The 17,947-nt window shown below is 38.8% G+C and overlaps 1 protein-coding gene across 6 annotated transcripts in view; it reads right to left on the bottom strand.

The window, feature by feature from the left end:
• rgs3a (regulator of G protein signaling 3a) overlaps positions 1 to 17,919 on the bottom strand; it is a 150,418-nt gene extending 132,499 nt beyond the window's left edge. Inside the window, exons 1-4 of one of the 6 annotated variants that reach the window (XM_037116813.1) lie at positions 17,764 to 17,911; positions 10,450 to 10,550; positions 10,057 to 10,160; positions 964 to 1,014 (exon numbers count right to left, since the gene is read on the bottom strand). In XM_037116813.1, coding sequence (XP_036972708.1) covers positions 964 to 1,014; positions 10,057 to 10,160; positions 10,450 to 10,550 — 256 coding nt within the window. In that variant the 5' untranslated portion in view covers positions 17,764 to 17,911. Of the gene's footprint in view, positions 1 to 963; positions 1,015 to 10,056; positions 10,161 to 10,401; positions 10,551 to 17,763 lie in introns of those variants that run through there. The other 5 variants (XM_037116815.1, XM_037116814.1, XM_037116817.1 and 2 more) reach the window with 5 other exon arrangements.
• Between the last annotated feature and the right edge of the window lie 28 nt (positions 17,920 to 17,947).

Below are 17,947 nucleotides of genomic sequence, written 5' to 3'. Positions count from 1 at the left end.
ATTGTGTGATATTACAGAAGCTATAAAAGCTGTTTAAAGTATCGAGAACAGGTTGGGCTGTTCAATTGGAAACTGGATAAACATACTTGCAAACTGGGCTTTGTTTAATCCACTTAAACCCATGTTATGTACAATATGAACTCTTGTCAAATTCAAATAATTCCTTATGTTCAGTAAACTAAACAATATGTGGCTGCCAAACTGTGAAGTAGCTTTTGACTATAGGTGGTTGCCTCTTCTTAAGAAATGTCCATCCAAAATAATTAATAACAAATGTGAAACCTCAGAAACTACAGATCAGAAACAAAAAACATAAATAAAAGATTAATAGTACATTTGATAGTTGATTTTAAATGCTGATTTGTGTGTAAGCAAACAGCAGAAACTGTCCCTGAAATAAACACAGATGAAGAGGTGTTTTTAATTTTCTGCTCCCTTTGTGTAAGAAATGAGATGTATTTTGAATATTTCATCAAATGTGTCAGGCGACAGACAAGACTGGACAAGAACAAATAAGAAGGGAAAACAGCCAGTTTGCCATCTGATGAGTAAATAGCCACTCGGTCAGAGAAATGACAGGGGCACAAAAGACGCTGCGAGAGGAGATGGAGAATCACAAACAGAAGATGGGGCTGCGAGGTTTCGGTTGCTGGGAGACCAAGATAAACAACCACTTTGTTGGATTAATGGACCTGCTACCTTACCAACTACCTACGCCTGTTCTCATTAATGCTCTCCTGTCATAGTTTGAAATTCAGTATTTTTTACTTCATTCGTTTTTTGATTACATGTGACATGTAACTTTTTCATGAATTTTACACATTTTTGCATCAATATGTCACCAACCTCAAACAGGCTCCACACACACACTGTATGGCACTTTGATTGAAATGGAGAGGGAACAAAGTGTTTTTTTCTCCACAGCAGCGTCTCTCTGTGTGAGCAGACTTAAAAAGGACTTACCACTAACAACAAGTGCGTCATGCTCTTGGATGATTGACAGCTTCAGCTCACCTATTGAAAACAAACGAAGGAGGGTTATGACGCGTGTGACAACTACCACTGTTGAACATAACGGTTTTCATTCAATACCAATTGGTTTGGTTTTACAGGTTGTGTACTACTATTTCTTGGCTACAGTGACTGCTAAGAGTTAAGTCCAGGCAGTCATTACACTTGGAGAGAAGATGTCCTGCACATAGTCGCTGTAAAACCAGCCAACCAAGCTGTTACCCCTGCCTCCAGTCTTTATGCATAGCTAAGCTAACCCACCTCTTGTCTGTGGCTTCATATTTAATGGGGCAAAAATAGTATTGTACAAATACATCCAAGGCAAAAGGGCAAAAATGTGTAAAAACATATGAGCAGACCTGCTCTTTATCAATCTCAGACTGAGTTTGATGAGGGAGGAACAGGTTTTCAGAACATCGCTACTTTGGTGCATTAAATCATTTTGGATTGGAGCCCTGCAGTGTGCAAGCCGTCGTTTAGTGTCATATTCTACAGACAGATTTCTGAGTCTTCTTGTATCACTCGTCTCATCCAACATCCAAACATGAAACTTCTCCTTCATCATTATATGAAAGCAGGGCATCACTTTGTTTAAAAAAAAAAACAATAAAATTCTACTTAGATCCTTACATGATGCTGAACCTGACAACATCAGAGAATAGCAGTAGTGGAGAGGCGAGGAGACAGAAAGTGCAACCCACACGCAAAATAAAAAGGTCATATAGCTTCTAGGGCCTGTAGCCTGTGTGTGTGTGTGTGTGTGTGTGTGTGTGTGTGTGTGTGTGTGTGTGTGTGTGCGTGTGTGCATGTGTGTCATATGCTCTTTGAGGAGCCCATTGCCAGAAGTTTAACTATTAATTTCTTTTTGGGGGTAGTTAAAGAGCGCGCATGTGTGTGCGTGCGTGCGTGCGTGCGTGCGTGCGTGCGTGCGTGTGTGCGTATGTGTGCATGCATGTGTGCATGCGTGTGTGCGTGTGCCTTTGCCCATTGTCTATCATCTGTCACTTTTTCTCTCCCTGAATCACACCCTGTCCTTTCCTGTATGTCTCCTAACAGCACCGCTAACAGCTCGAGGAGACTTGTTAGCCGTGTTGACATGGCCACTGCTAACATTGGCTTTGTGCTCTTCTAAATTAATCCTGCTCATAAGAGCACAGTCTAAAGCTAAAATGTGGGAGCCTCGTTGTGTGATAATGCTGCTGGCACTTCAGAGCTTGGGTACAAGGGATGTTTGTCGTTCCCACACTGAACTTGGCATGGAATTGTGCTGCTGGCTGTGGTAGAAGAACAAAGAGAAAACACTGTTTGAAATATCTTCCTGAACCTCAAGGTAGTTAAGCAGCAGCCTCAAAAACAGAATCTACAGAATATCAAACTGAATTTAAAAGACCAAACCAAATGGATAATCGTAAGGGCAGGCTGCTCAAACAGTCTCAGCTATACGGATAGCACCACTGTAAATCCAAGGCAATTCTAACATACAGCGTGGTGGATGTCAGATCTCATTACCTGTAATCCATGTATTTAATTAAACACCCTGAGTTCGCAAAAGAAATGTCATAAAGATTAGTGTTACTGCTTTTTGCTGGTTTGGCATCTTGGAAATACTCTCTCATTTTCACCAACACCATATTCGCTCCCTGGGACTGACAGACAGTGCAGTAAAGAAATAAAAGAGACTATTCCTTTTAAAACAAAAATGTGCAATTTTTCCATCTTAAATGGATCAAAAGCACAGAATGGGAGGTCCAAAGGCCGATTCCCTTCCTGCTTCTTGTCCTGCACTTCTGGGAAATTCATCTTGTTTAAGTGGCCACAACATGCTTACAATGTTGTTTGAATGGCTAAAAGGTGTCCTTGTTTTCAGTAAGCAGGTTGTATTGAGTTGTATTGATCATATAATGGAATTTTCCTTCATTCCTAAAACACTGCAGGTGAAACTATTCAACACAGGAGTCAATAAATTGCTCCAACATACAGAATACATTAGTCTTCTTTGTCAAACCAGCCCACGCACAAATCAAAAACCTTAATACGACAGGGCAGATATCAGCCATTTGGGTGTTAACGATGGCAGATTAACAAACAAAGGTTTATTCAAAGCCAAGGGAGAAAGGAAAGAAGGATAAGGAAGCACAAAAAAGAGAAGCCAGCTATCTTTTCAGAAAGCAGATGGCCTGTAAGATTGGAACAACAACACTGTAGAATCAGAGGTTACAGCCTGTGAAAGTGGGAGTGAATTAATAGGACATGGCAGACGAGACAGCATTGTGGGTCAATACATTCACAAATGAAAACACACTCCAGCCCACTTACAGTATGGATATATGGCTGCTGTGCACTCAGCAAACTGACCCTGTCTCCTGCAAATTATGTTTGTATATAAACAAATGTTATTTTATGTTTCTGGAGTAAAGGCAGGTTTTGAGCTTAATTAATCAACATGACTACATGGCCGACCACAGCGAGGAGGATTATCATAAATCTAATCATATATAACGGCGTGAGCATCCACACGGAGGAACGATTACGCTCCCTCAATGCTGGTGCCAAGCATCCGCTGCACGCTCCCCGCTGTGTTGGCAGCCGAGGGAAACTGACATTGTTGACCTGTTGCTGCAGTACGGTTTCACAAAATTCTTTCACGAAAAAATCCAACGCTCTTCTGTCAACTTTTGAAGACTAATTCTATTCATACTTTAGTACCAATTATCCTGATGATCAGTAAAGAATCTTTTGAAATTACTTTCTAATGTGCAATTTGCAGCTTAATATTACATTAAATAAATGTTTACTAGGTTGAGCAATCAGAGTGGACAACCTAGAAGTGTCACCTAAATGCTATGCTACTGGCTTACATAAAATAGGTAGGTGTCAATATGAAACCAATATTAAAAGCACTCCTACAACATCATTTTGTAGAAAAACGCCCCCTAAAGTCAAGGGAAGTGACGGCCCTGTAAATTCTGCATTCGGATCAGCTGTCAGTGTTTCTTTCGTTCATCAAATCGCTCTGAAAGTGATCTCAGTGATATATTTGATGCCGTCTTTGTTGTTATACTTGTGGTGAAATTCATGGGCTACATGTTTGTTCAAACCAATGCAAATCCAAGCAGTTGCATTTGGTATACACTTTTCCAACCTATTTTGCAAAACGATCTGCAGCAATTACTCACTCAGTCGCTGGAAGAGACTTCAGAGACTGCTTCTTGATGCTGAATTTACATAAAGTCTTGCTCTGAAATTATTACTAGGAGTTTATGCATGGCTACCCAATCTACTCTCATCAGAGACATTTCCATCAACTTGCAAAGTTCAGATGCCACAAGAACTTAGAAATTCTGAAATGTTTCCAGACCGAGCTATGTAAATAAAATTGACTTGACTTGTATATGCTGCTGGCAATTTAGTGAAGATGTTAAGCAAACGTCCACTTCCTCATCCTTCAGTCACCGCACTGTCTCTTCAGAGATGCTCTGAACACACCCTCGGGTGGCAGAGATGCCATCCGCAGCCATGGAGCTGATGTGCTTATGTGCATGGCTGAATTCAGAGCAGGAAGGAGAATGCCAGGCCTGTACAGGTGAAGGAGGGTCAAGGGGAAACGCGTCTCAAGTCTTAGAGAGCTGCCAACGTTACAACCTTTGCGGACAGAGAGAGAGTCTATAATTACAATGATGCAGCACAGTAAAAAGTCTGGAGTGAGACTTTTTATAGCAGCAGTAAAAAATAATGAGTCCCCTAAACAATAAAAGTGTCGAACACTCTGGAGAACAGGTTAAACTGAAAAAAAAAAAAAAAAATGAGGCAGGAAAAAAGGATAAACTCAGCTATTGTGCTTAAGAAAATATTTAATACTCTATGGGACAAAGAGACTATTCAATTTTCTAGTGTTTGCTTTTAACGTGCAGTCACAGTGCTGTAAATTGCCGGCTATTCAAGCAGCAAACACCTTTCATGCGCATGGAAATTAAAAGATAACTTTCCTTGGATCCTTGTGTAACTTTAATCATATGCTCCACTTCCTCTTATACTATGAAACACAGTCACTGGACCCCACTATCAATTCACAAACATAATTGATCTCCACTTTGGTACGAAGCTGGGAATTATTTTCTTTTAAGTAAAAAGAAAAGCCTCTAATTTTTCATATAGTTATCTAAAACTAGCACGAAAATCTCATGTGTAATTGATGTTGTAAATTAATGACGATAAAATCAATGCTCAACATGTTACTATTTTATTTATTACAATTTTCCCATCCGTTTAGTTTTTGGGTCTTGTTTGAGAAATTTCAATTCGTGAAATTATGTTATGCATGACTTTACACTATATGAACAAAATACTGTAAGGCATATTTAATTAATAAGATGTGAGGACGGAGAGGTTTAAAAGAGCCCACGAAAAATGATGGTGGGTCGCCCCTCCCCTGCTTGGCCATTCCTTGTTCACGTGCCAGCTTAATTAGGCCACGAAGCTTTGCTGCCTGATAGCATGACATGAATATCTGAGTCAGCATTAACCTACCATCAATCCTGTATGGGTCCAGATAACACCCCCAACCTGGGTAAGGGTTAGGGTATTGACTAATGTGATTTTTCATTCAAATGTCACATACATCATAGCACACTGACCAGCACAGACATTAAAAAAAAAAAAAAAACATTCACACAAACATATACGACAACATACAGTACATACTTAATGTTGTGGCTCCCTTCTCACTCCCAAAAACGTCATCCAGCTACGTGTCAGATACCAAACATGAGCTGTTATTGGGTTTCCATGTCCAGACCTAAAAGAGCAGCATCCGTTCTGCCACAGTCTGTCAGACAACAAAATAACTGAAGTGTTGTCCTACTTTGTCATTGCGGCAGTGGCTGTCATTTCAAGATGATGCTTCACTGCCATGTTCCTCTGAGGCATCAGTTCTGATTCAATGCAGACAGCAAAAGACACATTCAATTCCCGAGCGGAATGAAAAATATTTTAGAATCTTATAACAAAATACGGTATGTCTTTAATTAAATTACCATGGAAGGGAGAAAAGTCCACGATGAGAATTTTATGTAGTGTATGTGTTCAGCTCTTCGTTATCGTGTACCTCCCACTCCCCCTCTCTCTCTGTCTCTCTGCTTTAATAGGCTTTACTGTGTATTTGTCACATTTACATCTGAAAAAAAGTGCCCCCACTGACATCCATTAAGACCAAGCCAGGGGGACATTGTTGGTCCTTAAGTGATGGTTAAAAGTAGCTATTATCAGCAGCAGAGGAGCAAGAAAAGCGACTGGGGTTAATCCGTGTTCTGTAACATCGTCTGTGAGAACAGGAGGGTTTTGAAAAGTTGCGAAACTGCTGTGTATAGGATTCAAAGTTTTTCAACTGGGGCGAGCGCCAATTCATCCTATTTGATCCAAGGGGGAACAAAGAACAGATTTGATGAGAGCCACGCAAGGTGTCCTCTTGCTTCCTCGCTGAATTTCTCTTAACGGGCCTGTTATATAACTTCCAAAGCTCATCTTCTTCAGTGGGAGCTGCCAAGACCAGCTCTAATCGGAGGAGTAGATCAGATTTATTGTGTCCATTGAATTCATAAAGGGAGACACCTTTATGTCAGTATGCCAATATGCCTTGACAGACAGGACAGTAGAACATTATTTAATGGCTTAAAATTGAAAGGTCTGGGAGAATTCTGTCATTGCAAGACTGCACATTTCAAATTTATAAAAAGCCTTGGCCTGTATTTAATATTTAATCATCTGAAATGCTATGGGCACTTTAATCATGACGACAAGGAATGTCCATCAATTACACATAATCATTTGCAAGCTTTTCTGAGGAGGGGAAGAGAGATAAAGGCTCCACTCACAGGGAAAATGGAATGAAAGCAAGAATGAGATGACACACAATCTCTGTTCTTGGTAAAATGCTTATGTATTTAGTATCTGATGGGTTAATTGAGGTCAGCGAGTGCAAAAGTTGAAGACGTTTCCTGCGATAGCCTAAAGAAAATCCATCTCTGGCAAACAACAATCATAAAACTGGAGACTAAAAACAACAAAAACTTCATTTGGAACCTTCTATCGTTTGTTACATTAACATTGAATATATTAAATAAGATAAAACTGCCTCTTATACTGTGAAGTCTAGAGTTGTTAAATTGAGAACTAGTTATCGGATCCACTCAGCGTTTGATACTTTAAAACCAAATGATGTTTGCTCCTCTGCAGACATTATTACCTCTGGTTCAGGGCTAATGATCTCCTCAAAAGAGGTCAAATTTACCATAATTCTCAGGACATTTTCAGATGAAGTATCGCTTGTCTTCCTTGCAAACTTGAGACCTGTTTCTTTTTATTTTTTGTGTGTGACAGTAATTGTTTTTGCTTATAAATGCTGACAAGAAGAACAGGAATAAAGTGCATTCATTCATCTAATTGATATAACTCTAAAGCTTCAAGTTTATCTTGATCTTTAAGTCAGACAGAACCTCTATCTGCTCTCTGATGTCCTTTCTCTCATCCCTCCATTCTCTCCCCTGATACCCTTCATCTGTGATGTTTTTCTCCCTCTTCTTGTCGCCCCCGACTCAGACGTTGCCTCAAACCCCAGTTAGTGTAGTGCTGCAGTTATCAATTCTACAGTGGGAGAATGACTGTCAAGCAAAAGGTAGCAAAGGACACAAACGCTGAACAGAGAAGAAATTTTGCTCAAACCACTTGAGTCAGTAGTTACACCTCAAAACTTGTCAAGTCACTTTAAATCTCCGAGCAGCAAACTGGGCCATTTCCTGTTACCATTAGGAATAAAAAAAAACATTTGTGTTCTAGTTGTTACTAGCCTCAGATTGTTTGTGTGTGTCTGTAAAGTTGTATGGAAGTCTTTTTTGTTGACTGGTTTGCTGTTTGTTTTTTGAATGACTAGTCTTTAATTACCAGAGCAATGAGTGAAAAAGGGTGGCACAAGTTGCATATTTCATCAGTGAAGGAATTAGGGGAAAAGTGCAGTCTAATAGTATGGAACATGCCGACACTCTATACATACCATAACATGCAAGTAACTGTATGTTTGATTTGTAGAGGGAAGAATATACTGTAGGCAACAAATCCCAGAAGGGGAGGTGAAAATATTAAGTCCAGACCAGGTTAGTGGCTTTAATTCTCTCTTTGGCAGTGAAAAATCCTTCCCCGAGGGTGACTACAAACATGATCTAAGAACCAAACAATAGAAGCTTTCTGGAGAAAGTCAAGCTCGTGGCAAAGTCTGACCCAGTTCTCAAAGGGCACACTCTCAAAATGAGCTCAGTGAGTCCCCAAGTGGGATGATTATGCATTAAATAACAGATATCAAAAATTGAAGTTTTAACTTTGTTGTTGAAGATAAAATGCCAGATGTCAAGTCAAGCAGGCATGCTATACAGTCTCCTGCCCTCTGTCTGGTCATCTGAGTCTGTAAACGGCATTAAAAACCTTCTTATCACTTTTGAATATATTTACTTCACTTACTAAAACATAAGATTTTAAATAACACACAGATTATGCATTCAGATTTAACACATCCATTGAAAATGCCATATCCATTACCTTCCACTCAGTCTTCACACACTTGCGAATAGGAACACCTACATCTGAATGCTGTTTGTCGTCTTCAGCTCAGCATTCAGTATAACCTCACCAGAGAAGCTGAGTGGAAAGCTGAGGTAGGCATTCACATTTCTCTCTACTGTGGTGATCAACACCAGATCACCCCAGGGCTGCGTGCCCAGCCCCCTCCAGTTCACACTGTACACCCATGACTGCACTCCCCACACTCAAGAGAACTTAATTGTGAAGTATGTGGTCGACATCACCATCATCTGCTGCATTATAAACAAAAATGAGAGTTTCATATCTGGAGGAAATCAACAATCTTGCATAACAGTGCACAGAGCCCAAATTATACTGAAAGACAACACCCAGCCCAGCCATGGTCTGTTCACCCGGCTGCCATTTGGCAAAAGATACAGAAGTATCCATTGTTATACGACCAGACCGCTGAGCAGCTTCTTTCCTCTGGGCTTAGAGACTCCTCAATTCATCTTCCACACTCCACTGTATAAAATACTTTGTTTTGTTTTACGTTCTCATTTTCAGTTTAGGTTTACAACACTGTTGTAAAATAAAAATTGAATGAACATTTAACCTTTACTCAGAAAGACCGAATGATTTGTGTGGTTGCATGTGAAGACTTCAGAGGTCAGGCATTGGCATATATGCGCTGACATAAGAGAGAAGAGGGGTGTCCAAGCAAATTTTGACTAATTTCTGCCACACAGGTTGGATCTGAGTGGAGCCAGTGCAGCAAAAAGCTCCCAAGACAGCTACTCTGTGAACCTATGGAAAGCCACGTAATTATGAAGGGCAATAAAAATACAAATTTCTTTGATGTTATACTACAAAGCCATGTGGAAACAAATCTTGAGGCCTTTCAAGTCAGCCACAGAGAATGAACTTCCCCCGACCTCCTCTTGACACACCCACACAAGGCATCAGAAACATAAAATACAAAAGTGACACCCACAACTGTAACTGCACCCCAGTAATACCCTATCCATATTCATTTTTATGACAGGTAAACACTGGATAATGGATGAGGCTTTAGCCTGACAGTAAACAGTGCATGCGCACCCTCCTCTAGTCTGGCTCACACCCTCCATAAATGATTCAGGGTGTCACCAGATAAGAAGGGGCAGCCTCATTATCAGACCAGGGGAGTTGTTGCTACATCTGAGCCCACTTGTTGCTGCGAGTAATTTGCTTCTCATGTCACACACACTGCAGGATCAAGTGTCTCTACTGGCAGACGTACTTGATACAATGCTTTATGTAACATTCCTTTACTTACTACTTTAGACAGAAAGGCAGCCTTATACGTTTTGGCTTAATGCTGTTATGGATGCATGCAAGGAACTCTTGACAAACTATAGCATCTAGTGTCTGAAGCCACAGTAAAAAAAAAGGAAAGTCTATTTTTCTCAACGAAAAGTGAAAAGAAGAAAGCCTCACCGTGGGTTCTGAGGAAGAAGGACGATGTCTCAGGAGAGTTTGCAGGGGGATTCCGCAGGTGGACTCTAAGGCAGGTCATCTCAGAGGCAACATGCTCGCCGCCACTGTGGATGAGATGGTTTCAGTGACCACAGGGAAGAGATGAAACGAAACTTGATGCTTGTTTGTGTGTGGGGGTGTCCGTGTGTGTGTGTGTGTGTGTGTGTGTGTGTGTGTGTGTGTGTGTGTGTGTGTGTGTGTGTGTGTGTGTGTGTGTGTGTAGTGTGCAGTTAAAGGCAAAGAGAGGGAAACCAGGGAAAAGAGATTAAGAAATATGAGGAAATTACTGCATACATATATATGTACATTTCTTTCACAATTACACTTCATGCTTCAGCCGATATAGGATGTGACCTGTTACCAAGGCTGGCAATTACAGGGCTCAACTGCTTTGTTTTCCATACATCCTGTTCAGATCTAGCAGCCAAGGTCAGACAGCAGTAATCAACCTTCATCTGCAAACAACAGAGATTTCAATCGGCACACAACATACATGAGCAGATTTATTTTATTAGCAATAACTTCATTAGATGTGCGTATAAACAATGTGCATAAAAGTTCAAACAGTTTTTCTATGTACTTTATCACTCAGAATCACTCTGCAGCTTCCACATGTTCCAAAGTGATGTAGCCTCTGGCCATGATTTTATAATTATCTACCCCCGATAATGGACCAAATGTAGCTTAAAAGGATATACAGTAATAGCAACATTACAAATTGAATTATGGGTTAGGATTGAGAAGCAAGAAAATTATTATTTAATGAATCTAATACATATAAATAATACAATGATAATAATGATAATAATAATAATAATCAATAAACATTAATTCTGTTTAATCTGCCTGTTGTTTATTGTTATTAATGAAACACCTACTGGTAAAATATGCCTTTGACATTGAGGTTAAACAATATTGTTATGGTGAAGAGTGCTTTCTATTATACTGCTGCAGCTTCCTGGTTTTCTACGGGCTGGTTAGTGTAGCACCATTTGGAGCCAGCCACAGACAATGTGGGCTACATTCGCTGTTCTGTTTACAACTGCACTTGGCAGCTGTCATATGGATTTGCAGTCATATGACATATGTACACAGACAAGAGTATTAATAACATTTGAGAGGCCAAGGTTAACTTAACAATGCCTCCCTCAGTTTCCAACAATTGAGCGGGTCTTTCCCAGATTTGAATAAAGTATTTCACAATTGACGTGAATGAATATATTCCTAAATTTATGTTACATCTTTATTAAACACTGAATACATTTTAAAGATATTTTTAGCATTCAGTTCAAATATTTTATGTGGGGAAAAGACAGGACATGAAGATGGCAAGTAGCAGATGACACACAGATATAGCTGCCTCTAGAACAAACAACAAAGACAAAAAATCAAAAACATGTTTTTATACGGATTATTATTTACTGTAGATGGAACTAAGCCATTGTTGTGATTGTGTGGCAATAATCCAGATTACTTTATAGTATGATTTAACACACCTCTGGGTGAAATGTGACACAACAGCAGTAGCTGCAGCACATTGTTATGACATCTTGCCCAGTGGCAGTGTACCAGTAACCCAGAGATGAACTCGCTTTTGCTAATCCTGATTACCACACTGGCCACCCACCGAGACAGCACCCAATCACAGTTTGTTTAACGGAAATGAAAATATCTGGTTCTTGAGTTGCTTACTGCTTACCACACACAGTGTCTTAATTCACATCAGCAAGTACTGTACACGCAGCCTGCTCACAACAATCACATGCACTCAGAGAAGCTATTTTGGGCTGTCAGAAAATGTATCTCCAATTATCTCTTTCTCCAGCTTGGTGTCCCTTTACTCAGGACTCAAAATAATTTTCCTTTTTCCTCTCATTTTGTCCCTCCACAAAAAGCCCCTGATTCATTTGGTCCTTATCAGTTACAGTGAAGGCAAAACAAAGGAGTTCTCTGAAACTCATACTCTGCTTCCCTAAAGGGGAAGCTGAGCAGATAATGTTACTGTGGCCTGGTCTGTGTTAAGGGACAGAACTACACTTCCATATGTCAGCATCATTTGCAGACAACATAAAATGAACACATTTTAGATCAAGTGTACTAGATAATGCAAACTCTGTCCAATTTATTTCCAATGAAAGTCTTTCGAAACAAAATAAGGCACACAAATCCTCTCCAATAAACCATTCTCGATTCCCCAATTACTTAGGCTATTTTCATTTCACCTGGTGGGATAATAAAGCATAAGATATTGGAGAGTTGTGCGTTTTGACGCAGAACTGAAGCTTACACTAGTCTGCTGGACTAGGATGCTTCAAAATAAAACAGAAATACACTTACATTTCTTACACATGATGATGGTGTGCAGCTGTAGAGTGCAACAGGGTCAGCAATTAGGTTGGACCGTGTGCCAATTTTTTTAGCGTTGTATATTGATGTTTTACAAGCACAATGGAGGCACATGCCTTTATGTTTACAATATGTTCTGTTTGTTTATTTCTCAGAAAATTTAAATAGATTTAATGGTTGTATCTGAGGGCCGGAGTTGTTTTTGTTTTTAGCAGCTTATGTTAACGCTCATCTGACATAGAAAATGACATATATTTCATACTCATATATTTAAACGTATGTCATGTTCTGCACTACATGACTTGAGATTTAAGTGACAAGTCATACAAATACAGTAGGTGCTCTTTGTCTTGTAAGTTTCAAAAAACCCTGTGCACGGGTTCTGGTACAATAAGGAAGTGCAACGTAAAGACATACATTTTGTGCAAGGCAGAGAAGTTTGAGGAAGGGGCAATTTCAGAAGCATCTGTGAGAGGAAGGTAGATGCAAATGGGAGCTAATTAAGATAGCAGAGATATGCAGAAGAGAGCCGTACATGTTCCTTGAAGAAATGAATTTTCCATTTGCACTGGATGATTGGGGATGACTGTGAAGTTTTGACTGGGGGTGAATTGTGGCAAGAGAAGAGAGTCGGCTGTTTGCAAAGATGTTCAGATTGCTGAAGGGGACAGCTGAGCACCTGGCAGTACCAGACTGGAGCATCGGGCAGCTTAATGAATTGAGTGAGTGATTTATTATTTAAGTCTACTAAATACACAACTAGTAAAAGTCTGGATGAGAGGCAGTCACAGAGTAGCTGCAGAGCAAATGCTTGATTATAAATCAAATGGAAATAAAGTCAAAGACAAGGATTAAACAGACTTTGAAATAGGCACTGAAAGGCAATTAAGGGATGAAAAGAAGGTTAAATTCAAGAGCTGCCGAAAATGTTTGGTTAAGTTGGTTAGATAAGCGGCTAGTTGATCGAGAGAACAGTTTTGATCATTGATTCGTGTTTTTTGTTTGGGTACGTAATCAGACAAGAATCCCAAACACTCACTGCTTTCAACTTTCAAGTGTTATGAACTTGTGTTTTACTGTATGTCAGTGTGAATTAATGATCTTTGTTTTGAATTGTTTGGTTAACAAAACAAGCAAAGCAAAGACGTAAATTTTTTGACAACCATTTCTCACTTTTGTCATTCATTATATAAAAAAAGATCCAAATCCTAAATCATCGTAGTTGCAGCCCTTTTACATTTACAAAAGAAACTTACTGAAACTGAATTCCTGTGATGCCACCCCAAAAGCAAAAAGGACATGTATGTAAAAACAATGCCATTTTCCACAAACTATAGCTGCTGAGTCATTCTCTTAAACACCACAGTATTGTAGATTACCTTGTCTTTTACTTACTCGTTAACTTATTCCTATCATCTCCATCCACAAATCCATCTAGACTGGCAGGGATGATGCTCATTAATTAACCAACACTGTTTTTTTGTGTTTTTTGTTTGTTTTTGTTTTTTCAAAAAACTTATTATAAAGCATTGTTTTGTGTTCTGGATGTGCAATTTTTCCACCCAAGTGTTCAAACCCATGAATCTGATATCTATTTCAGGGTGACACCCTGCTTTTATGAAGATCGGGAATGGCTTGAAGGGGTCAGCCTAGCATACAGTGCCAAAGTGATGCTGTAAATCTCCCAAGGATATATAGTGATACCTCAGCTTTTGAGCTCACCACTTGTTGCATGATCTGTGATCCTGTCCTGGACATTTGATATGCCAAGGTCAGCTCCTAACTACTCAGTATGACAGTGCAGCACACTTTGCTCCAGCACTCGGGAGTACATGTGCTGACTTGTCTGTAAAAAGTCTTTGGAGCATATTCAGCAGAATGTGAGTAGAAGGTAAAGAACATTCACTCACTTGAGTATTTTCATTTTTTTCCATGCCACACATTAAAATGCTGCTTACATTAGTAATAATAATCCAGCAATATAAATAATATATCATATTGTGAACCTGACAGGGGGCATTATGCTGCATAATGATTGCTTTCATCTCAGATGCTGTCAGTAGATTTTGCCGATAATACTTCCATACTTTCAGTTAAGCAGCATTCTTGAATGCAAGACTATTATCATGATTATTTTGGTCTCCTTCATGGCTTTATTGCATATAGCAGAGCTGAAGAGTGAGAGGAAACGCATGAGACCAAGGGGGATCACATGCTGTTGGGTCAGACTTAAACCCTGTGCGAGGATACAGTTTTTATTCATGGGGGGCACACTGGACAAAGTGAATTCTCCACTATGACTATTTACTTACTTACTCACTTTTACTATTTACTTGAGTTAAGGATCTGTGGCAGAACATAGCAGACTAAACTGATTTCCAATTTCAACTTCATTGGCCAGATGGAAACACCTTTTGCAATAAAAGATTCATGGAATCGCAGTGATTGATTCACGTGAAATGCAGAAACATTTCACGACTGCCCTTCATATTCAAAGACACGTTGTTTGTTATTCAAAGGAAATGCCGGCATTCTAAGAGATGGGCTATTAACTCAAACCAGAGGTTGTTTGTTCATACGACCATCAGCAGAATGTGCTTCAGTCAGCACAAAGAGCAAGTACAAATAGTTTTGAAGCTTTAACAAACACAAAAGGACAAATCATCTTTCTCCTATTTTGTACCTACAGTTGCCAGAAGCAGTCCTTTTAGAATATCTTTGTCCTCCACCTTCAGTGAAAGGAAAAGAGGACATATATTGAATACTCATCTTTGCTGAGATGTGGAACCAATTTTCTACCAAGTTTTTTTTTTAAAAATGTATCTGTATCTTATTCTTTCCAGCTGCACGGAACACTTTTCTTTTCAGTGCAGAATTATTCAGCACTAATCTGTACACAAGTGGAGATTAGTACTATTGCAGTCAATACAAACAGCCCAGAGGACAAATCACCTTGAAAGATGTTTGTGATTTGCTTTTAGATATCAAACATTGCCCACGGTCACATTCATTTGTTGAGGCGGTAAAATAAAAAGACTGATTCAAATGTGTTGACTTTGTATCTACTGTATCTGCAGCACTGCTGTCTGTGCAGAAAGCTTTGCAATTATCAGTATGTGACTTTGTTAATGTACAGCATATTCCTATTAGAGATTACATCTTTATCTGCCAATGTTCCATTTAGTGTATCTGATTCTATAGGTGGATCTTTCTCCTCAGTGCAGCTCTCTTCTCCTGCCACAGTACTATCTATTTTATTTTATCCGATGCAGGAAGTGAAAAAAAAAAAACCTCAGACATCAAATTAAATTTGTTTGTGTTGATTTTATAGTAAACATTCTGATATAAAAAGCAGCTCCTCACGCTAAAAACAGTCATGCAACAACATACTTTTGTGCTTAATGCTGTTTTGATGACTTTTTTAAAAAGTTAGTTCTTCTAAACGAAGTGGACAAAACTTTTCATTCTTTGTCCATTTAATTAAGACAGACACACATCACAAATAGCTTTTCCAAAACCAAAAGGTTATTCGGTAAACATTCCCACCCATGCAGTTCAAGCAGCACTTGACACAAATTTTAACAAAAAAGGCAATGGCACAACCTATTGGACATGTTGTGAAATGCCATTTTTAAGCATGAACTATCAGCACAGTGCACAGAAAATGATTAATTAAAAATACTAAAGAATTATACAATATCAATAATGGAGTTACCAATTTAGTCCCACATGGAGAGAAAAAAAAATTTACAGTAGGTTAAGGTTACACGTAAAATACATTCAAGGCTTGCATTTTTAATTACGAGTTAATGTGGTATAATGTATGCAAATGTATTTCTATTGAATTAAATAAATGTAAAGAATATCTTATGTTTCAAATGTATTATAAAACTAAAACGTATACCAAGTAGTATTGTGTTAAAGGCTAATCCACTATGTGTATCTGGAAAATGCTTACAGTTACAGTGCAACCACAAGATGTCGCAACTCCTCTCTGCAGCTGCAGCCAACTTCATACAGTTATGTATGTATTGTATCTCAGCAATGGAGGGATAGGGTAAATAGTCTGCAACTTAAACATTTTCATTTAAAGCAACATTGTCTTTTTTTTCACCTTTAAGTAACAGATTCATGATAATTTTGATGATAAAGTGTCTTATAATAGTGTGAATGGTGTCTCTGTCACTGCCACTCCACCCCCCCATCACTTGTCTCTGCATTATGTAACTTTAGTGAGAGGGTAGGATCACACTGTTATATACATGTTTATGTCAAGACACAACATATCAAGACATTGTTATGACGTAATGACATTTGCTCTGAGTTAGCGCATACATCACTGAAAAATGGTTACAGACCTGGGATTTGTAATGGTGGTGTCAGAAACTGTGGACGGTGCCAAATCACACGAAACATTAATTTTTACATACTGTTGCTTTTAAAAGCATACTTTTATGTTGCAGTACAACATATAATCACACAAAAAGGACTGTTTTACTCTGTTATTTCTAAAATTAATCTTCCATCTGCATCTAAGACTGCTGCCCAACTCACCGATTGTAAAGCTTTAACACAACATACAGAATGGAACAACGCTAAAAAAAAAACAATACCACATCTTATAATTCACTAAAACAACAGAAGTAATTCACTCTTAGACTATTCTACATGGGATGGATGAAATAACAAGCACACCTGTCAAATTGTAAGATCTATAATAAATTGGCAATGTCACAAGAGTGAATGCAGCTTGTGATGTGTAATTATATTTTTCAGTGCGTGACTGTATTATTATAATATTGTTCCAATTGGTTGACAAGTATGGAAAATAATCTGCTGCAAAGTACAGAACATTGATTCTTTGACTTTTCATGTGAATCACACAATTAGCTAAGCACCTGAGGTGTTATGACAAGTGTAAGTGCATGACAAAACACAAATTATTCAACTGTTTAGCAGATACATAGAAAATATGGCAGGGCTGATACAGCTGAATGATTAACGTTATATACTTGTCATGGAGATGTAACGTTCTACCGCCATCTTTGTTTAAGGCTAACTTATTTACAGCTACATAGAAGAGAGTTTGTATCTTTAATATGTAGCCAGTGGAATGGGTTATTTTTGTTCTAGCTAATAGTTTATTTGTGTCCTGCTAATACCTTCAAATTAGCCGAGATTTTTTTTTGCCAAATGTTCTGTTAGGCTTTTTGAAACTCTGACTTGTATCTAAGTGAAAGTAAGGTATTTAGCTAACAGTAGATTAGCTCTTTCATTAGAGTTTTTAATGCAAGAAAGTGCGGCGCTGCTGTTGCTGCCTACCTTTTTACTTGAAGTGGGAGAAAGGACTTGTTAGGTCAAACGGGGACTGAAGACACTGTTTCGAGTGTCATTTTTGTCAGAGACTTCACATTCGTGTTTTACGCTTCATAAAATAGGGACTTCGTGTAAACCGGTTGCTAAATTCAACAGGATGGAGACGAAAAGTTACTTGCGCATGCGCTCC

The sequence above is a fragment of the Acanthopagrus latus genome, chromosome 12 (assembly GCF_904848185.1).
Source record: "Acanthopagrus latus isolate v.2019 chromosome 12, fAcaLat1.1, whole genome shotgun sequence".
In the NCBI taxonomy this organism is placed as follows: Eukaryota; Metazoa; Chordata; class Actinopteri; order Spariformes; family Sparidae; genus Acanthopagrus; species Acanthopagrus latus.
The sequence above is the reverse complement of the archived record's forward strand: the minus strand, read 5'-3'. Positions and strand labels throughout refer to the sequence as shown.